At 53.1% G+C, this 22,669-nt stretch overlaps 1 protein-coding gene across 5 annotated transcripts in view; it reads right to left on the minus strand.

Moving 5' to 3' along the window:
• Positions 1–18,987, minus strand: part of SUN1 (Sad1 and UNC84 domain containing 1) — a 41,779-nt gene extending 22,792 nt beyond the window's left edge. Inside the window, exons 1-2 of one of the 5 annotated variants that reach the window (XM_079770197.1) lie at positions 18,207–18,985; positions 4,866–4,962 (exon numbers count right to left, since the gene is read on the minus strand). In XM_079770197.1, the coding sequence (XP_079626323.1) occupies positions 4,866–4,942 (77 nt within the window). In that variant the 5' untranslated portion in view covers positions 4,943–4,962; positions 18,207–18,985. Of the gene's footprint in view, positions 1–4,865; positions 4,963–7,361; positions 7,526–17,820; positions 18,133–18,206 lie in introns of those variants that run through there. The other 4 variants (XM_079770199.1, XM_079770200.1, XM_079770198.1 and 1 more) reach the window with 4 other exon arrangements.
• Between the last annotated feature and the right edge of the window lie 3,682 nt (positions 18,988–22,669).

Consider the following 22,669-nt stretch of genomic DNA (forward strand, 5'->3'; position numbering starts at 1 on the left):
CCGGTCGGATACTTAGCATATTAGCCTTTTATATATACACTGAGTGGCCAGATTATTATGATCTCTGAACGCATAATAACCTGGCCATTCAGTGTGTGCGCGCTGAATATATATTTATTTATTCACTTATTTATTTGAGGCCCGGTGCATGAATTCATGCATGGGTCGAGTCCGGCCAGCCTGGCCAAGGGGAGAGGACATGGGCGGTTGGCCGGCCTGCCTGCTGGTCAAACTCCTGGTCGAGGGGACAATTTGCATATTAGCCTTTTATTATATAGGATATACACTGAGTGGCCAGATTATTATGCGTTCAGAGATCATAATAATCTGGCCACTCAGTGTATATAGACTAGAGGCCCAGTGTGTGTGTCCCTCAGCCCACCCTGCACCCTCTCCAATCTGGGACCCCTTGAGGGATGTCCGACTAATGGGCAGTCGGACATCCCTCTCACAATCCAGGACTGTTGGCTCTCAACCGCTCGCCTGCCTGCCTGCCTGATTGCCCCTAACCGCTTCTGCCTGCCAGCCTGATCACCCCCTAACCACTCCGCTGCCAGCCTGATGGACGCCTAACTGCTCCCCCTGCCGGCCCGATTGCCCCTAACTGCCCTCCCCTGCAGGCCATCTTGTGGCGGCTATCTTGTGTCCACATGGGGGCAGCCATCTTGTGTGTTGGAGTAATGGTCAGTTTGCATATTACCTCTTTATTATATAGGATTATATATATATAGATGACTTCAATTTAAGGGAAGCATGTTCTTTCAAAGCAGAGCTCCACATGCAGGTGTGGACCCCGCCACGGGTCACAGATGGCCCTTCATGAACTAACCTCAGGAAGGATGGTGACGGCCAGGTCTGCCCGCCTCTGTCCAAGCCACACCCGTGTGACGGGCACAGTCAACCGGGCAATCCAGAGGACGGGCAAAGGCAGCGGCTCTCTCCCTGCCCCCCCCCCCCCCCCCTCCCCAGCCGCCCTGCAGATCACAGCTGGACGGGAAGAAGCCGCTGGAAGAATGTTAGAACGGCAGCCTATGTAGACCACCCGTGGCGGGGTGGGGAGAGGGAGGAGATAAACATGACACGCCCATGTTTCCTAAGCTGTGAGGCTGTCGGAACCCTAAAAAGGTCTGTATCTCCTCTCACAGGAAGACACACTCCAGGGTCGTTCTATTTAGACTGAAACAAACTTGAAAACAAACCACATCTTACACATGAAGCACAGAAAGACCTGGAAGGTCTTCTCCAAACTGGTCACAGAGCTGCCGCCCCCAGAGCTAAACCAGGCTGGGTTCACGGCAGGGAGGGCAGGGCAGGGGTCAGCAATCCCCTCTTGGGCTCAGCCCTCTTTCCACAGGGACCTGCATCCAGGACCAGCAGGGGCTGTGGCCTCGGTCTGCGCTGGGCCCCGCCATCCTATCCATTCTATGAAACAGGCTCCTCCAGGCAGATGCGCCTGCAGCCCCAGTGGAAAGAGCCAGACGTCTGCGGAGACCAGAGGAACCAGGCACCCCCGGCAACCCCAGTGTCAATGGGTGCTCAAGCCCTTCACTGGTTCTCTGTGAAGCTGGGGGAGTGGGGGGCACAAAACTGTAAACTGAGAGTGAGAGCATTAGTGACATAACGGGAGATAAAGAAGGCAGCATAGACGAAGCCCCACAGGGAGCCGAGCTCCACCCTCAAGGGCCAGGTTTCAGTCTGGCTCTCTCCCCAGTTGTGTTGCTATGGACACCTATTGGTCTTTAAACATCTGTTTAGATGCACTTTTAATCAAAAGACTGAAGGAAACCTACTGCCGCTGAAAGCCGGAGACTACTATGGACCCTGGTGGCGAGGAGCCGTGGCCGTGGGCAGTGGGACGCCAGGGGGCCCTCGAAGGCGGGTCTGCGGGCCGAGCAAGTCGTGTGCAGTGACAAGCTGAAGACTCTGAGCCCACACTCATGCTCAGCGGTGTGCTTTCTGAATATCTACCCCTAAGCTGATCCTCCCACCTGACCCTTTGTCCCCCGTCTCTCTGGACCTTCACCACAATGTCCTTCAGCCTCAGAGGCCTCCAATCCCGTGATCAGCAGCCTCGGGCTGCGACACCCGCCACGCGGGCCACTGTCCCAGGGCCTGGCCACCTCTCCCAGCTCTCTGTTCAGTTCTCGGTGGCTGCAAGGACCAGGGGGTCCCTCTGTCCCCACCCCACAGGTCCTCGCTCCTGCCTGGCAACCTGTGTGGGTCACCTGCTCCCAGGTGCTGACAGCATTGCCAAGTCTGTCCCCTCCTCACTTCCAGTTCACCCTCCCCTGCCTCCACCTCGGCTCTCTAGTCCCCAAGGCCCTGCTTCCTTCTCCCCTCGGAGAGGAGGCAGCGTCGCAGACCGCTCAGGAAGGATCACAGTCACACTGCCATCTGCAGTGCAGGGAACCCCAGAGCCATCGTGCTGCGCCTCCACTTTCTGGGCCTCTGTCAGGCACCTCTTTTCTCTGCCTTCAGCCTCTCTCTACGGTTCCTTACTGTCCATGTCCAGACACACTCCCCCTCTCCTTGGGTAAGATAAATAAGTAATCACAGCATGCCCTTCTCTTCCCTTATCAGCCAACCTGTTAGCTACACCGCCCCCCCTTCACTTCTCTGCCCCTTGGGGTTAAGATCAGGGGTAGAAGACCAACTTCCCGGAGACTAAAAGGCCAGCTCCTCCAGCCAGGCCTGCACCCAGCAGGGTGCCCACCACAGGACAGGGGGCCTGACAGCTCCCCAGTGCTGCCACGCCCACCACCGCAGAAGTGATGGGATTTCAGTGAACGGGGCAAGTGGACAACACTGACCAAGCTCCCCACCTGAGGGGAGAGACAGACCCCAGGCAACCCGCTCAGAGCGCAGCAGGAAGCACCACCTGCCGTGCAGTCATGCCACAAACCACGGAAACCTGGGGCCGACCAAATCTCTCCAGCTAACTGCAGCTCCCGGATGCACAGATTCACCCTGCAGACAAGTCACCCAGCAGAACGGGAGAGTCCTGTGCAGGTCGACTTTTAAAATAGTTAATAAAAAGAAGACGGCCTGGGAAGCTGGTGCACTGACTGGGTGTCGGACATATGGGGAGCTGCTGGGAGTGGTTTACTGACCAGGGCTCTGCGGTGCTGTGCTTGAATCTCACCTTCAGAGACCTGCTCCAAAACAATGCACGGGGGCGAGAAGGGGAGCCCAAGGGCGAGGCGGCTGATGCCAGGCAGGAGGCAGGGCTGGGCAGTTTCCCAGCAGGAAAACGCTGCCATGACATGCAGAGCGGCCAGGATGGGAAGGAGCCTTCCAGTGCCCCCGGAGACTGCGCAGCGTGAAGCCGGCGCTGCATACAGAGCCGTCACCAGGAGCTCGGTCAACAGCCCACCAGCCGGGAGAGTGGTCAGAGCATCAGCCACGTTTGGGGGAGCAGGACGAGGAGGGTCTGGAGGACAAGGCCGAGAGGACAACTTCTGGGAACCCCCTTCTCCACACGGCAGCCTCGTGTCCTTCCCGGCACAGACCTGGGTACACTGTTCCTCGTTAAAACCCTTCACTGGTCTCCACTGCCCTCGACAAAGACCCAGCACAGCCTGCATAACCACCCGGCCCGTCCTTCGTCCTTAGGGCTCGGCCACCCTCACCACCCACCTCCACCTCAGGGAAGGCTGCCAGTTACTGAATTCACAGTGCTGCTGTCCCCACACAGAGACCCAGACACAAGCATCTTTTAAAAACTATAATTAAAATAGGTTATAAAGGCTAAAAATAAATTAGCAAGAATAATAGTTATGCTCCACAAAATAGAATAAGGAATAGATTATTTGAGCTGGCCCACTCAATTTCTTATAAAATACTACAGGACTTTTTTTTTTTTTTAATATATTTTTATTGATTTCAGAGAGGAAGGAAGAAGGAGAGAGAGATAGAAACATCAATGATGAGAGAGAACCATGGATCGGCTGCCTCCTGCAAGTCCCCCACTGGGGATCGAGCCCCCAACCAGGGCATGTGCCCTTGACCGGAATCGAACCTGGGACCTTTCAGTTCGCAGGCCGACACTCTAGCCACTGAGCCAAACCGACTAGGGCAATACCATAGGAATTTTAACAAACAAAATAAAGAGTGTGTTACTATGGAAAGTGTGAATAGAAACACAATCATTAAATGTGAGATTTGACTAATGCCCTTAAAAAGTACTGTCCTTAAAATACCCTCCCATGTCCTTAAAGTTCCCATCACCCTTTATCTTAGAAGAGCCACTTCCTGTGTGCAAACCCTGCCAAGGTGCAAAGGCTCTCTAACTGCCAATCAAATCCTAACCATCCAGTGACCCGTCCTTTGGCACTAACCGGGATGTCACGATACTTAAGTGTCCCGTCAATCATCCTTTCTATTTGATAAACTGGACGTGCAAAGGACAAGTCAGCACCTTCTAAGTGCAGACTCGGGTCAGAGCACCCCAAGAGCAGAGCGCTGAGCATCGGGAGGGGGGCTCCGGACCTGGCTGCCCCACCCCGCCCCACCCTCTGGGGTGCCTCCTCTCAAAGGCAGTCCTGCCAGGAGAGTTGGTGGATAACGATAAGAGACCAGCCATTAAAAGTCACACGGCCCTGACATAACCACAGAGATTCAGTCCCAGGAACAGCCCTCTGGGTGGAGTTAAAACAGCCTTTCATGTGCAATGACTAATCACTGAGTCATCAGCAATGTACCGTTTTAAAACACCCTCACAATGTCCATGTCAGTTCGGTAATTTCATAAAAAAATAGTATAGCAAAGTTTATAGATATTTTCTCTTTCTAAACATAACATTTTAGCCCCACAGAGGCCCCGTTAATTCAATGGCAGTTGAGGAGTGACAAGACACACACGCTCACCTGAGTGCATATGTGTAGCCAGTGTTCTCGGGCACACACTGAGGCGGCGTGTATATGTGGAGCCGAGAAAAGTCCATGTTCACGGTCTCAACTCATACTGCAGAAGGTGGAAAAAGCAAGTCAGGTTAGGTGAGAGAGAGCACACTAGGTGGCCTGCCGCCACCGTCTACTGATTGATGAAGCAACGCTAGCTAGCGAGCAGTTCTTTGTTTCTTATCTTTAAAACAAAGGAAAGGTTTCTCATAATTACACGTGAGTGCAGGAGCACTGTGCTGTATTCAGTCCCTAAAAGACTGATCCCTCAACGCACCCAGGGGAGACACCACATCGACTGACTTGTAATTATGAAAACTGGGGCACTTTCCAAAGACCAAGGACCCATTTCCCAACCTATTTTTAAATTCCCGAAGGGGTCATGTGTTCCCAGGCTTCTGAAGTAACTTTTCGTTGCTGTTAATTAAACAGAAAGACTCTACTGCACAGTCAAGAAGCACCCCTGTGCGTCCCTACACAGCGAAGTTCCAGAGTCAGAAACTGCGGGACAACAAGGCAGCTTAAGGCATTGTTTGTACTTTTATTTTCCCCCAAAAGAAAACATTATTTTCAAATTAAAAAGTGTTGAGTTGAGCACATTGTTTTTCAGGTTGTCACCTACATTTCTTTGGAATGATTCAACCTTTCCTCTGTCCATCCCCCCGACTCCCCCTCACTCACACACACACACACAGTTACTCCAACTTTTTTTTAATGCTCATAGTAGTAATGTGGACCACAATCTGTTGCTAAATAATCTAAAGGAAGAGAAAAGTAAAATAAAAACCATCCTGGACAAAAAAAAAAAAATTTATGTATAAATGACTGATTTCTACAGAAATAGAACAATCCAAAAATTTGTATGAAACCACCAAAAACCCCAAACAGCCAGAGCAGTCTTGAGAAAGAACAACGCTGAAGGCATTAAGCTCCCTGATTTCAAACTATATCTACAGTAATTAAAACAGTATGGTATTGGCATAAAAACAGACGCACAGAGGAACGGAATAGAGAGCCCAGAAATAAACCCTCGCACACATGACGATTACGACACAGGAGAGAACGCGCAGTGGGGAGAGAACGGTCTCTCCAGTAAACGTGCTGGGAAGACTGGGCCGTCTCGTGCAAAACAGTGACGCTGGACTGCTGTCTGACACCGAACACGAAGACCTGAATGGAAGACTGAAACAATGAAAGAAAAGCTAGTGGTGGCAATAAGCTGCTGGCACAGGTCTTGGGTATAACTCCAAAAGCAAAAGCAAGCAGGTGGGACCACGTCAAATGAAAAAGCTTCTATCAACAAAATGAAAAGGTAACCAACCAAATGGGAGAAACCATTAACAAGTCACATAACTGATAAGGGGTAAGTATCCAAAATATATAAAGAACTCATACAACTCAGCAGCAAAACAACAAACAATCCAAATGAAAAAGTGGGCAGAGGACCTGAAGAAACACTTTCCCAAAGAAGATGTAGGGGTGGCCGACCAGCACGTGACCAGGCGCTCACATCACTGGTCCTCAGGGGCAGGGAGACCGGCACTGCAGTGAGATGCCCCCTCACACCTGCAGAAAGGCTGTCACCAACGAGCCAAGAGCTACGTGCTGGCGAGGACGGGAGGAAAGGGAACCCACGTGCTGCTCATGGGGATGTAAACTGGTGCAGCCACCGTGAAAGCAACATGGAGACTCCTCAAATAATCACAACTAGAGCTGCCACAGGCACTAGCAATTCTGGGTTTTTATCCAAAGAAAATGAAACCACTAACTCAAAGGGACTACGTACCCCATGTTCACTGCAGCAGCATTTACAACAGCCAAGACATGGACGCAGCCAAGTGTCCATCAACAAATGAGTGAACAAAGCAGCTGAGGGGCATGTACACAATGAGGTATTATTCAGCCATAAAAAGAATGACATCGACAGCACGGATGGACTACTCGGCATTCTGCTAAGTGACGTCAGACAGAGAAAGACACATACCAAACGATCTCTCTTACAGAAAATTGATTTTTTTAAAATGTTAAATAAATGAACAAACAAAAATATTAGAGAACAGAATGGTGGTAGCCAGAGATGGGAAGTGGGGAAAATGGGTGAACTGTTTGGAGTTGTTATTAGTTTAAATAAATTGAATTTTAAAAATAAAATTAAATAAAATGACTGATTTGTATAAGCTAAGACAAATGTACTTCAATTCACACCAGTTTCTGTGAAACAATCTAAATATTCTTTAAAAAATGAAGTGCCCATAGAAATAAAGGCCAGTGTTTATACATAAAAATTTTACTATTCCTACTAATTTCAACAAATACTACAAAACTCCTGCATTTTAACAAACATTCCAACATTGCTTGGTTCCTCCTGGGACCTAGCCCACCAGCCCAACAGAACACACATTCAATACGCAGGATTCTCTCTTCCCTGGCACTCAGTAATACACGCTTAACCCCCTCTGATACCTGTGAGACATGACTTCACCCAGGTAGCTGCTCAGTACCTGTTCAGAGGCCTCGCTCACTCCCAGTCTACTCGACCCCACCCTTCCGTGTGGCTCAGAACAGGTCCCAGGAGGCTCGGTCACCAGGATGGCTCCTCCCACTCAGTCAGGCCAGGCCTGGCGGGAAAGAGCCACACCCAGCAGCAGGGCGCTGAAGGCTCCGCGGGGAGGATGTTTACTTGTGACTCACTAGGCAACCTAGGCCTGCTGCACGGCACCAGGACTGATGGATAGCTGACTCCTTTTATTTTAGTCCCTTTTAGTTATTCACTAACAAAACCCAAACTTCCTAACTTCATTCCCAAAGTGATCTTTCACGTAAACATTTTAAAATATTTTACAGTGCCTGCATTATGACCGTCACTAACCCCAGCCTAACTAATTCCGACCCGCTCTCTACAGCTGGCAGCGCCAAGTGCTCCGTGGCTGAAAGTTCCCAGGACCGGCTCACAGAATCCCTGGCGCCGACCAGTGATGGCGTTGAGTTTACAGACCAGGACTGTGACGCGGAGGCACCAGGCACCAGCTCCGAGGGACGGAGCCCTGCCACCGGGCTCACATCCCAGCCCTGGCACAGGGCGCAGCGGGTTCGGCTGTGGCTCAGTCACTGGGCCTGGTGAGGACACACACAGGAACGTGAACCTACAGCCTTTATTTTAAAAAGTTACATTAATATGCCGAAACCGGTTTGGCTCAGTGGATAGAGCGTCGGTCTGCGGACTGAAGGGTCCCGGGTTCGATTCCGGTCAAGGGCATGTGCATTGGTTGCGGGCACATCCCCAGTGGGGGATGTGCAGCAGGCAGCTGATCGATGTCTCTCTCTCATCGATGTTTCTAGCTCTCTGTCCCTCTCCCTTCCTCTCTGTAAAAAATCAATAAAAATATTTTTAAAAATAAATAAATAAAAAAAAGTTACATTAATACGTTCTCGCATTGTCATCCACCTGGCGAGACAGATTGGGTCACTTCTGATGCATAACGAACCATGTTTTCAGCAGCTATCAGAGGTGCGGAACATGCTACAACCACATGTTTCCATGAGACGCAGACGAAGCTGGGCTGCACCCCTCCCCAGGTCGGTGTAGGCCTCAGGCCGTGGCTTAAAAAGAAATGTGGCTCCTTGTCTCTGGAACAAAGTTCTATCAAAGAGCCGAGGGCCATGACTGGCCGTGATGGGACTGCAGCAGTGAGTAAGAGCCTAAACAATCCCACAGCTGACAACGGGAGACACAGCCGAGTAACAGACACAGGGGCACATTTTTGGTAAAATAGCTACACGTGTGATCAAGTCCCAAAGGTAAGCCCACTGGAGGAACAGAAGCAGAAGCGGGGGGATCCGGGCAGCAGGCTCAGGCCCGGATGACGGAGAGCCCAGTGATGCCCACGGCCAGGCTCAGCAGCCACCACGGCACAGGGTGCTGATCAGAAGGCCTTGCTTCTCCCTGCTCAGGCCGGTTTGCTCCGTAAGCACACGAGTTCCATGTTGTGTTCTCAGGGACAAGCATCTAGCGTAAGGCAGGCCCGTGGTCGGCGCAGTGCTGCCTGGGCCTGGGTCTGCACAGCCCAGGGCCAAGTGCAACGCGTGGAAGGTGTGCCCGACACAAGGCCTGACACAGGACCTACGGTCCCTTTGACGCCAGCTTTAACTCTGAGGAATGAAGTCATATAGCCTATGCTTTAAGTTTTTAAAAAGAAGGTCATTTTCTTCTGAGTTAGCAATCCCTGAGATGGAAGGCACTCACCCCTGGCGGAAACAAAGGACAAAGTCCGCCGAGCAGGCGGCCGGCTGGGACGGCTCACTGGAGCCAGCAGGTCAGAGCCAGCGCCAGCCTCTGCGAAGCCTATCTGAGCTGCAAGCTTATCTACTGAAAACTAAACACACACACGCTGAGCATTTTCAAAATGCAGCTTCCAGTCTCGTTTACATCACTGCTAATTAAAGCCCACACGTGACATGAGAGCCTTCTTATTTGTATCCAGGCCGAAGGCGCGGCCTCCACCTGCCTCAGCCTGAGACCCGAGGGAGGTCTGATTGCCTTCAACCTCTGAAGAGTATTGAGACAGCAAGGGGAAAATGGACCGAACACGTTTAATGGCATCAGAAAATCCTGGAAGAACTGGAAGTTAACATTTGCAAATTGATGTGACAAAGAGGGGCCCTGTCCAGGCTTCTCTGTCCTCATTTTTCCATCCCTTCTGGGCCACCCCCTTCGTTGCCCTAAAGTGTTGTCCCTGGTCCGACCTTGTCACAGGCAGGTCCTAGGGAGTGGCCTGGGCTGCAGGAGGGAGGCTGGGAAAGAGGCTGCAGGAGGGAGGCTGGGAAAGGGGCTGGGGCTTGCATCAGGCCTCCTGGGAGCCCAGAGCCCGACAGGACTCCCCCAGGCTGCCCAGCCCAGCAGGCAACATGCGGGGGGAGGAGGGGGAGAGGATGAGAGAGCCTCTCCTGTGCTGGAAACCAAGATCAACAGTAATTAATATAAATGCAAGGAGTCCACCTGAAGGCTGGGTTTGGGCTCCCCTCTGATATTCACAGGGTGAATATTTGCATTTTATTACCTACGGCAAACTCATTAGTCAACAGAGCCAAATATCAACAGTACAACGATTGAAATTTCTTTTGAGAGCCAAATTTTTAAACTTAAACTTCTTCTAACGCCACTTCTTCAAAATAGACTCGCCCAGGCCGTGGTATTTTGTGGAAGAGCCACACTCAAGGGGCCAAAGAGCCGCATGTGGCTCTCGAGCCACAAGCCGCAGTTTGCCGACCATGGGCCTAAAGCAAACTCCCCCAAACCTGATAATCTTACTGTTTACTATAAACATTACCACTGATATGTCTGTTTGCATTCCTAAAAGGCAATTGTGTATTCTAGTAAATAAAAGCAGCTGGGAAGAGACTCAGTGGAACTTGACTGCTAAAGTTGAGCTTTTCCCTGGCCTCCCCCCATAATCAAGTTAATATTTCTTGTGTATCAATTTGTGCATCAGCTCTTTGTCCAAACCTTTGAACCCAAAAGCCACGCTGGCCGTGGCCTTTCACACTCCTGCCTCCGTACAGAGCACTTTTTAGGGTGGACAGCTTTCGATTTTGAGCTGCCAGACCTAACAGGAAGCGCACACCCCAGGAGATGTGGGCCAAGAGTGCCACCTGCAAGGGAGCAGGAAGCCCCATGCTTAGGTGCCCAGGCCTCCTCCACCTGCTCTGCTAGGAAGGCCATGCAGGCCAGCAGCTCAGGCCAATGTATATGCCCTGTTTGGGCTGCAAACAGAGCTAAGGTTCTTCTTAAATTACCTCGGGCTCCTCCCTCAACACCCTGCACCTGCTCCAGCGGCCCTGTAACATTCACACCAGGTGGGAGAGAGGAACGGGAAGCTCTGTGTTTGCTCCTGAACAGAGCACTGTCGGGCTCTGAAGCTCTGCTAGCCCCACTCTTTCCTGGGTGCTCAGTCTGGAGGGAAGGGGCAGAGCCCCTCACCACTGCCAGCGCCAGCTCCCAGGACGACTGATGCAGGAGCAAGCAGGAAGCAGTCGGGCTTGCTGGGAAGGCACTGCCATGAAGAGCCCGGTGTCGGCGAGCTGGTTTAGTCGAGATGAAGCAGCTGCGCCTAAAGGGAGCCCAGCTGAAACAGGAGAGCTGACGCGGCAGTCCCATCAGAAACTCCTCACCCCGTGGAAATGGCACGCCACCCCTGACCCCATCAGAGCTGTGCACAGGGAGCAGCAACCCAAGGAGACAGTGACAGGCAGGACCCTCCACCCAGCTCAGATGCGCCATCTGCCACGGTGCCCCAGGGAGCTGACCCACAGGGCCCCTCTGCCGCTGGGCTGTCCCCTCAGGACCTTCCAGAGAAGGGGGGAGGGGGAGACCAGACACAGACAGACACACACACACACCCCGCTCCACCCTCACCGCTCCTTAATCACCTGGGTTGGTTTCAAAGGGCAGCTGCGCCCATTCAGGCCTTTCATAATGGTAAAGACTCACGTTCAAAACTAAAATTCCAAGGTGCCCCTTTAAAAATCCGTACGAAACCTTAACATAATTACTCTGCTCAGGATCTTAATTCTGTAAAACCAAATAATGTGAAGACTAATAAAGACATTCATTATTTCTGCCTATAGACTTAACAAATCGCAAACCGGGTCAGACACGATTATTTCCAAGACCATGTTCCAGGTAACGACTCCTACAACATCATAAACAGGAACTGGCATCTCATTCTATTTTCATTTTAAAGAAGCAAAACAATGTTTATTAAAAAACAACAACTATGATTTATACTGAGACACCTTAAAAATGAACTGATTGTTTAAAGCAGCCAATCAGAAATAAGTGACTATCCCCTGAAAATATGTGAAAGGGCTTTATAGGATGCTATGATGCTATCTGTACACCTGAGTATGTTTTAAACATCCAGAAAAACCCCACACTAAGTTTAGTGATAAATGACAGAGAATGGGACTTCTCCTTTTCACTTACCCCTTCTGTACTGTTTGAATATTTTTAAAGAGTTGAGTATTGGTTGTATAAAAAGCAGTTAACCCAACAAACATTACTTTCAAAAAGAAAAAAATTAGTGCTCAGTATGAAGCAGAGGGGGGCAGCCAGACTCGCTGGGCGTGCCTCAGCTGTGGCACTCGTGAGCTGGAGGGGGGCACCCGAACCCCACCCACAGGGCTGCTCCTGGGAGCACACACGGTACCTACCTAACCCTCCTGAGCGGCCGCGGTGCAATCAGTTAACACACCTAACCTGCTGGGCACTGCCCTACGTAGGGTGAAATGCTGTTACAAACATAACAAGTAGATTTAAAAATAAGTAAAACAATAGAATAAAAAATAGAAGTCAGCTATTTTCAGCAGCAGCTCTGTACTGAAAGGCAGTTTCTCGCCAAGATGTGATGTTTCTCTCCTTTTTTTGGAAATGACGAAACAGCAGGAAGAGGTGGAGGCTAGATCCGCTTGTTCACCTAACAACAGGGCGCTGAGTTCCAGGAGGAGGATTCCTCCCTGGAGACCTCCCCTCCGCCTCCCAGGACGTGCTCCAGACCTTCTCCTCTAGAGCCCCCGCTCCTCTGACAGCCCAAAGGCAAAGGGTGTGTTCTGTGCGGGCCTCTCAGCACACAGAGCACGGACAGGTTTGCTGCAGCCTCGGGCGCAGCACGCAGGAACCGTCAGACAGCCAGTGCACTGGCCGGGTTAAGCGCGCTGCCCACCCGGCTATTCACAGCAAGTACCCTCAGCGGCACTGCTGTGCACTGACGCTTGGGGTGTCCCACACTCAACAGGTTCCTAACGCTGAGAGCAGCAGACTCCGGGGGCTCCGGGCCAACAGGTGAGGCGACCAGTGGGAGGTTTGTCTTTTCCTTATGGTTGGACAGGATGTTGACCGTACTCATATCACATAGGCCAGGGACGCCCCTGCCCCCACATCTGTTACTGAGTTGGCTGACTCTCATGTCCGGCTTGGAAAGGCCCAGGAACACATGGGCAGTCGGCCCCGGACTCGCTTACTCTCACTGATGTGATGCTACGCTTCCAGCCAAGTGTAACTCACCTACCCCACCCCACCTGTGCTCCCTGTGCAAACAGTGAGGCAGGCACCTGTTCACCTCCTGGAGAGCATTTCTACCTGCTTCCTGCCTCGGAATCATCCACCTGTCCAATCACTGGCCCACCTGCCTGCCCCACCCGCTTCAGACCAGCAGCGCCTCCTCCCAGGGCATCACCCTCTTGCCTGGGCTCCCCTGGCGACCACCTCCTGCTGGCGCTAGACCCTGAGCTCTCGAGGGCAAGAACTACGCCTCTCCTGTAGCACCCGAGGACTTAGCAGGCTCCCTGCTCGGCCCTTAAGCTGCAAATACCCTGCGATCTCACCCCTCAGCTCCTGTCCGACCACACCCAGGAAACCCCGCCCCAGTGCTGAATGGACCAGGAAGAGCAGGACCGGGCCTCCTCAGTCCTCCCAGGGCATCAAAGCACCTCTCTCCTCATCCATCACAACAGCGGTGTCAGCTTCATTCCCGAGTACAACTGGGAATGATAACTAGGAACAGCAGTCACAGGACTGCATGCGTACTATAAATGCAAACAGTTAATCCACACCATTTCCCCATCATCCTTGTAGTGCCTGTCCTCCACATGCCAAGTAGCAGGCTAAAAGCAAGTGCCTTCCAGGACTAAAAAGGCTTGCAGCCTAAGTAGCTAGTGAAGCAACCATTAAATTGATCTTTTTCATAGTCTAGATACAGCTGACATCGCCCAATAATGTTAATTAAGGATGCAACCAAGCAAATGGAATGACTAAGACCAAAGCAAGCAGCCAAGCACAGCGCTGTTTTCAGGCCCGACCCCTGGGAGTGCCTCTGACCCCACTGCCAATCCCTGTTCTGCACTCGATCACTTCCACGTGACTGACGTCCGGGACCTGCAGGGTGATTGGCACAAACGTCAAAAAGCACCTGTCACAGAGTTCTTGCCTCCTAAACTAGAACTCAGAGCGAGTGACCATTCACTGAGTGAGTGTCCTCTGCAACTCAGTGCAAAGCCAAGCACCAGCTGCCCAGCTCGCTTCTGACAGAGTTCAAGCTGCAAGCCACGCAGTTACTTACTGAAGGAGAGCCACTCCCAGCATCTGATTAGAGTAAAGAGCACGTATACATATTCTTCCTCTGAAAATCCTACGTTTATTTTACTCCAATGGGAGTGAACAGTTTCCTACACAGACCCAGCAGGTCTAGTCTAGTCTCGTCTCCTCTATCTGAAAATCAAGTCCGATAAGCAGTCAAAATAGCAACGAGTTCCAAATTTAGGAAGCGAGGGGAAGAGAAAAATGAGAGTGTTTCCAATCAACTAAATAAGACGGCGGCCCCCACAGGGGCAGGGAGCACAGCTGCCCATGGACACTCGCAGCAGCAAGTCCAGTCGGGCATCACTTGTGCTTGGCCATCCCCGCTCGTTCCCATCTGCACCATGAACCCAGGTGTGGGCCCCGCCTTGCTGTGTGTTCCCGAGCACTCAGCCCAAATCAGCAGCGGCTGACGACAGATGCTGCGTCCCCTGGGCTCTCCCTCACCTGAGAGGCGTAAGGGCAGGCATTTCCTGCGGGCAAATTCAAACAGCTCTGTGCACAGAATCTGGGGACCATTTGATCATCACAAATTCAGGATGAGGAGACAATGGCTATGAGCAGACACCCTGTCAAATACCAGCATCCTTTGAAACTAGATCACAAAGGAATTTCCATTTCAAAATGGTGCACTGAACACAGATGTTAGCTTCCCCTCTCTTCCAGACTCCCCTCTTGGAAAGGACTCTTTAAAAGGCATATATATACCCCAAAGAACAAAACCCAAGGAGAAAAGACAACAGTAAAAAACTTGGAAGCTATAAACAATGGGGGAATGAAAACTGACATAGGTCAGAAAAAAATGAATCAAAGGCTTACAATGAGGAACAACCCAATGCTCATCATGGACTCCCTTCCCCACCAAAGACAAGACCGTGGCACCCACGTACATTTGCAAGTGAGGGTGCAGGACAGAACCAAATACTGCAGGAACCGAATGCGGAAAGTCTGGTTAAGAAGCACTTAGGCAAAACCCGTGATCATCTCAAAGGGCAAGAAGGCACTTGTCGAAACCTGACAAAAGGCATTTACTAAACCCACAGCTGACCTCACCCCCGGGGGGAAGACCAAAAGGCTTTCCCCTGAGATCATCAGGAACAAGACCAGGACGCCTGCCGTCACCACTGCTTCTCAGCACTCCTGGGATTCTAGCCAGAGCAATTAGGCAAGGAGAGAAAATAAAAGGCGTCCACAGGAAGAAGTAAAGCTCCCTCGGCTCATAGATGCCATCATCTCATACATAGGAAATCCTAAGGAACTCACAAAAGAACTATTACAACTAATAAATTGTAAAAGTTACAGGATACAAGGTCAGCAACACAAAAATTAGTTGCATTTCTATACACTAACAATAAACAAACTGAAAATAAAATTAAGAAAACAATTCCTCTTATAACAGCATCAGAAACAAATAACAAACTTAGGAATAAATTTAACCAAGGAAGTGCAAGACTAAAACACTAAAACACTGTGAAAGCCCTAGCTGGTTTGGCTCAGTGGATAGAGCGTTGGCCTGTGGACTGAAGGGTCCCGGGTTCGATTCCAGTTAAGGGCACATGCCCGGGTTGCGGGCTCGATACCCAGTGATGTTTCTCTCTCTTCCTCTCCATTCCTCTCTGAAATAAATAAAAATATATTTTAAAAAACAACAACACAACACTGAAAGAAAGAAGACATCAGCCAATGGGAAGACAGCCCCGGGCACGGCCGTCAGCCTGGTGATACTTCCCTGAGCTACATGGAGTCAGTGCAACTATCAAAATCCCAATGGCGTTTCCTGCAGATATGGCAAAGCTAATCCTTAAGTTTTTATGGAACTGATGGACCCAAATAGCCACAAACAACCTTGAAAAAGAGTTGGAAGACTCACACTTCGAACTTACTAAAAACAGTATGTTATTGACATAAGGATAGACATATAAACTAACAGACTGAGATCCAGAAATAAACCCATACATTTATGGCCAACTGATTTCCTACAAGCAGGCCAAGACCACTCAAAATAGCCTCTTCAGCAGTGGAGCTGGGACAACTGGATGGAGTCGGAGTGTGCCTCACAACACACAGAGTTCACTCAAAATGGGTCCACGACCTCATCGCAAGAGCTAAACTACTGAAAAACTCAAATAAAAACACAGGGCAAATCTATATGAGCTTTGATTTCACCATGGCTACCTATTACCACACCAAAAGCAGGAGCAATAAGAGAAAACACAGATAAATTGGACATCCTCAAAATTAAAGCTTTAGTGCATCAAAGGACACTATTGAGAGTGAGGAGGCAACCAAAGAAAGGAAGACCGTGTGGAAAAGGGTCCGGCGTCCAGAGCCCACGCAGAACGCTTACAACTCCACAAAAAGACCAACAACCCCTTTAAAACGGGCACAACTTGCATGGACAACTCTCCAGGGCAGCCACACACAGGAAGCACAAGAAGAGACGTTCACCATTAGTCAACAGGGAAACACACCACATCCAATGAGATCCCACCTCACAACACGCCCACTGGGACGGCCATGACTTAAAACAACAATAAACAGCCGCTGGTGTGGCTTAGTGGTTGGGCCTGGACCCATGGACCCATGAACCAGGAGGTCACCTTTCCATTTCCGGTCAGGGCAGTAGGGGGCGTTCAGGAGGCAGCCGATCAATGGTTCTCTCTCATCATTGACATTTCTCTCTCTCCCTCTCCCTTCCTCTCTCTGAAGTCAATAAAAATATGTTTAAAAACAAATACAGAAACAAAACGTATTTCTAAAAAACCAAAACAACAATAAACACGTGCTGGTGAGGATGTGCGGACACTGGGACCCCTGCACGGTTGGTGGGGTGCCAGGCGGGCAGCCGCTGTGGAGAACAGGGTGGAGGTTCCCCTGGAAGTCACAGTTACCCCTGGACCCACAGTGCAGCCCCACTCGCAGGAATGCACCTAGGAACTGCACACAGGTGCCCACACGGGGATGCACACGGGGCTACAGCGGAACTGGTCTCCGGAAAGGTGGAAACACCTTGACTGTCCACTAACGAAGACCAGCAAGCTGCGGGGTGGTCATGCAACAGAGTGTCACTTGGCCACAGAGAAACGAGGTGCAGGGACCCGGCTGTGAACGGAGGGTACGGGGTGCAGAAACCTGGCCGTGGACAGAAGGGGCGGGTAGGTGCAGGTGCAGTTGCAGGGAACCGGCCGTGGACAGAGGGTGCGGGTGCAGGTTCAGGGACCCGGCTGTGGACGGGGGTGCGGGGTGCAGGGACCCGGCCGTGGACAGAGGGTGCGGGTGCAAGTTCAGGGACCCGGCTGTGGACGGGGGTGCGGGGTGCAGGGACCCGGCTGTGGACAGGGGGTGCGGATGCAAGTTCAGGGACCCGGCTGTGGACAGGGGGTGCGGGTGCAGGTGCAGAAACCAGGCTGTGGACAGAGGGTGCGGGGTGCAGGGAACGGGCCGTGGACGGGGGGTACGGGTGCAGGTGCAGGGACCCGGCTGTGAACGGAGGTTGAGGGTGCGGGTGCAGGTGCAGGTGCAGGAGCAGGAGCAGGAGCAGGAGCAGGAGCAGGAGCAGGAGCAGGAGCAGGTGCAGGCCGCCTCTCTGAGGAGGGCACAGCCTGGCACCCACTTCCACCGCCCAGGCGGGGGCGGCGCGGGTCAGGCCCGCACACGCGTCGCAGGACCCGGACCGACGCCCGAGGGGAACGCGGCTGCCAAACAAGAACGTGCCGCTGACGGTTCGGGGGAACCACCAACAGGCGCTGGGAGACGGGAGACGCGACAGAGGTTGTCAGCGGACAGACTGACCTCCGGGCGGGCGGACACGGGGCGGGGCGGCCGAGGCCTGACAGCGAGAGAACAGGGGGCGCCCGCCCGCAGGAACGGGCTCCATCGCTCCGGGCGACGCCGCAGCGCCGAGGACTGAGGGCGGAGGGAGGGCTGGCGGACGGCCGGAAGGACGCAGGGACAGGCCCGAAGGGAGGCGGGCCGGAGGCGGGGCCGGGCCGAGGGGCCGCAGGCCGCGAACGCCTCAGGCGCTGAGGCGGGGGCGGGGGCGGCGGCCGTTGGCGGCGCAGGCGGGGCCCGCTGTTTGGCGCGTCCCCGCAGCCCCCGCCCGCCGTGAGGGGCGCCCACCCCGCCCCACCCGCCGCACCCCGAGCCCGGCCCGGCCCGACCCCCGCCCAGGACCTCACCTGCCTCGCGCCGACGCCACCGCTACCACCACCGCCGCTGCCTGAGGCCTAGTCTCCGCCGCCCCGGCCCGGCCGGGGAGCAGACCGTTCCGGCGCCAGCCAATCGCGCGCCGCGTCCGGGGCCGGAGGCGGGATCAATGAGGACGTTCACCAATCCCAACCGCGCTATCTGAAGCCCTCAGCCAATGAGGATGCGGCCTATCTAGAAGCACGGCCAATCACGAGCAGAGGCTGAGTCGCGGGGCGGGGCAACGTGCGAGGTCGGTGGCGAGGGAACGAACTGGGGCGGGGCGGTGTCTCGGGAGGACCCCGGTGTCCCGGGGGTATCAGCCGGTGCCGTGGCCCTTGCCGCCGGCTCCTAGCCCTCCCGGCGCCCCACCCCCCCAGCTGCGCGGCGCGCCCCCAGATGCGCTGACCCGCGGAGGCACCCCTCCTGGCGCCCTGGCCCTGGACGCTGCTCCGGCCTCTGCGGCGCGGCCGCTCCACACCCAGCCGCCCTCTGAATGTCATGGCTGCTCTTTCTTATCCTCACGTTGCAAAGGAGGGGGCGGGCCCCGGTGGGCCGGGAGCTCAGCAGCCAGAGGACAGCCCGCCGCGCGGACGGAGGAGGGCGTCGCCCCGGCGAAGGACAGCTGCGCGGTGGTTGTAATGAGACACGCTGATTCGCAGCAATGGCCGTGGCTGTGCGACTGCAGCTGTGTCCGCACGGCGTTTACCGCCGCCCTTGCACCTGGGGCTTCCCGGGAACGCCTAGCCGTCCCCGGGGCATGTTTCCCAGGTGCCTTTCCCTGCGGGGCAGGTGCTGGACAGGCGGGAGGTGGGGTGCGGAGGGGTAGCTGTTGCACGTTGCGGGGAGGGGACTGGATTGAGGAGAAGAAAGGTCCTGCTTGTCTCTCCTGGCCCCTTGCACCTGGTGCGCACGGGCGTGTGCTGAGGGAGTCTGGGACACACGCACGGTTTATAAGACGACGGGAAAGAAAGACGGTAAAATGTCTCAGTATTTTAAGATGTTATTTGTGTTGACTTGTAATATTTTGGATATATGAGCTAATTAAAATACATTATCCAGTTAACTTCATCTCTTTCTTTTTTATTTTTATTGTTTTCAGAGAGGAGGGAGAGGGAGAGGGAGAAATATCACTGATGAGAATCATCAGGCCCGAAACCGGTGTGGCTCAGTGGATAGAGCGTGGGCCTGCGGACTCAAGGGTCCCAGGTTCGATTCCGGTCAAGGGCATGTACCTTGGTTGCGGGCACATCCCCAGTGGGAGGTGTGCAAGAGGCAGCTGATCGATGTTTCTAACTCTCTATCCCTCTCTCTTCCTCTCTGTAAAAAATCAATAAAATATATTTTTAAAAAAAGAGAATCATCAGTCGGCTGCCTCCTGCACACCCCCTACTGGGAATGGAGCCTGCAACCCAGGCATGTGGCCTGACCGGAAATAGAGAGGAGACCTGGTTCACCAGTCCACACTGTACCACGGAGCCACTCCGGCTGGGCATCATTTGTTTCTTTTTTTAACGTGGCTACTAGGAAACATAACGTTGCCTATGCGGCTGCAATGCTATTTCTAGTGAGCGGAGGTGTTAGTGGAGACTTCTGGGTAAGGATTCTGCACTAGAGGTGGATCACAGAATCAATCTTCTTTCTGCCAATATTACAAAATGACCAAAGACAGCTTTTTAAAAAAGTTCAGCCCTGGCTGGTGTGGCTCAGTGAATTGGGTATCATCCCATGGACCACGAGGTCCCGGGTTCAATTCCTGGTCAGGGCACACGCACACACCCAGGTAGCAGGCTAGATCCCCAGTAGAGGGTGTGCAGGAAGTAGCCAATTGATGTTTCTTTCTCTCTCTCTCTTCCTCCCTTCCTCTCTCTCTAAAATCAATTTTTTAAAAACTTCACCAGCAACAATGAACAAGGAAGGTGCAAACTCACATGGTATAAGAGGGGGAGGAGACGAGATGCTGGCGAGGGTCAGTGGGACCCTGGTAGGTGCCAGATCATAAAAGGGAGTCCACAAAACCCTGAGGGTCCTTAGGCGTAACCCACCCACCGGGGTTGCTGGGCAGGCAGCAGGCTGGACCAACCGTGCCTGTATTCCCCCCTCATGGGACCACGTCCACCCTGACTGCCTTCCACCTGGTTTGTGTTGGCTTCATCTGGGTCCAACTGGTTGGTCTGATACCCACTGGACTGAACTGGCTGGAGCTGGTCTGCACCAGGGAGTTGGTTTAAATGAGCCCATCTGGTACCTCAGCGGCTCTGGCGGGGGAGGCCTGGTCCAGCTCCTCAGGAGGAGGCGGGTGGGGCGGTAGAATTCTTCAGGTGACCAATCGGTGGGAATGGTCAACAGGGAACCTCACCGGGACCTGATGCCTTGCAGGCTGACTGCGGGAGGGAGGCATCTCCAGCAGCAAGGCCAGCCCTTGAAGACTGCCTGACGGAGTCACGGGGACCAGGGCATGAGCCACCTTCAGGAAGGGATGAGCCGTTCACTGAGAACCGTGTGTGCTGTAGGAGTCCACGTGTGTGCACACACGCACACGCACCCACACGCACCCCTACATCAGGCACAGAAACATCCTGCCAGTGGCTCTCTCCAAGCAGGAGTGTCACAGGCTGGTTCCTTATTTGACATTGTCTGTATTTTGCTCAATAAACTCAATAAAACTGTTCTTGCAGTGAATGAAAACCTAAAGGAAAAGGAACCCTGTGATGTGTGAATGAGATAGTCAAGGAGCGGCTTTCCCAGCGGCGGGGGGTGGAGGAGTTTTTAAACAAAACGGAAAAGGCACAAACCTTATGGCTGAACGTTGATGGCTCTGATTACATCGCAATGAAAGGTATCTGTTCAATAAAAGATGCCGTGAGCAAGCCAGCAGCCAGGTGACAGAGCAGAAGGTACTTGCAATGTTAAAAACAGGCAAGGGGCTACCATTCAGAATATACGAGAAGCTCCTGCATATCAAAAAGAAAACTGGGCAAAGGAGGTGAACAGGCAATCCACAGGAAAAGAAACGGGAATCCACAGGAAAAGAAACGGGAATCCACAGGAAGAGGAACCCGAATTCACAGGAAAAGGAACCCGAATCCACAGGAAAAGAAACGGGAATCCACAGGAAGAGGAATGGGAATCCACAGGAAGAGGAACGGGAATCCACAGGAAAAGAAACGGGAATCCACAGGAAAAGAAACGGGAATCCACAGGAAAAGGAACCCGAATCCACAGGAAGAGGAACCCGAATCCACAGGAAGAGGAACCCGAATCCACAGGAAGAGGAACCTGAATCCACAGGAAAAGAAACCTGAATCCACAGGAAAAGGAACGGGAATCCACAGGAAGAGGAACGGGAATCCACAGGAAAAGGAACCCGAATCCACAGGAAAAGGAACCCGAATCCACAGGAAGAGGAACCCGAATCCACAGGAAAAGAAACCAGAATCCACAGGAAAAGGAACCCAAATCCACAGGAAGAGGAACCCGAATCCACAGGAAGAGGAACCCGAATCCACAGGAAGAGGAACCCGAATCCACAGGAAGAGGAACCCGAATCCACAGGAAGAGGAACCCGAATCCACAGGAAGAGGAACCCGAATCCACAGGAAAAGAAACCAGAATCCACAGGAAAAGGAACCCAAATCCACAGGAAGAGGAACCCAAATCCACAGGAAGAGGAACCCGAATCCACAGGAAGAGGAACCCGAATCCACAGGAAGAGGAACGGGAATCCACAGGAAGAGGAACCTGAATCCACAGGAAGAGGAACCTGAGTGCACACCAGGGGTCTGGGAGAAGCTGAAGCTCCTAGCAATCAGAGCGGTGCACGTCGGGGCCGCTCCACGCCTCTGTGCCTGTCCGAGTGGCAACAATCAGCAAGGAGAGAACTGAGGGTTGGAGGGCACAGGGACACGCGTGCCCCCTGACCTCGCAAACCCGCTCCCTGGCCCACAGGAAGGGGATGGGACCGGCCCTTCATGCCGAGGGGCCCAGCCTGACCTGGTCTGTGAGGTAAATGGACAGGCAGCGTCCCCGAGGGGGGCAGCGAGGACATCAACTCCTCCTCCAAACCAGGACACGGCTGGATTGCCCCAGCAAACCGGGACAGCTGGTTAATTTTACGTGACACCTGGTCCGGACCACAGGTGCCCGCTGTGTCCAGTGTCCTGGAGGGTGTTTCAGGATGGGGTGGACATGTGATTCAGTGGATGAGTCCAGCAGGTGGCCCTAACCCAGGCCACTGCAGGCCGAGCAGAAAAGGTTTTCCTCTCCACCAGGTGGTCTCTGCCCTGGGACGTGGGTCTCCCCTGCCTTGGACTGTGGCCAGACCGGAGCCCCCTCGCTCCTCTCGTCCCCCCCGCCTTGGACTCAGGCTGGGCCGAAACGCCCCCTCGCTCCCCTGGTCTCCAGCTCGCTGGCTACAGAGCAGACAACTCAGTCTCCATACCGTGCAAGCCAATTC

Source organism: Cnephaeus nilssonii (genome assembly GCF_951640355.1).
Source record: "Cnephaeus nilssonii genome assembly, chromosome: 5".
NCBI lineage: Eukaryota > Metazoa > Chordata > Mammalia > Chiroptera > Vespertilionidae > Cnephaeus > Cnephaeus nilssonii.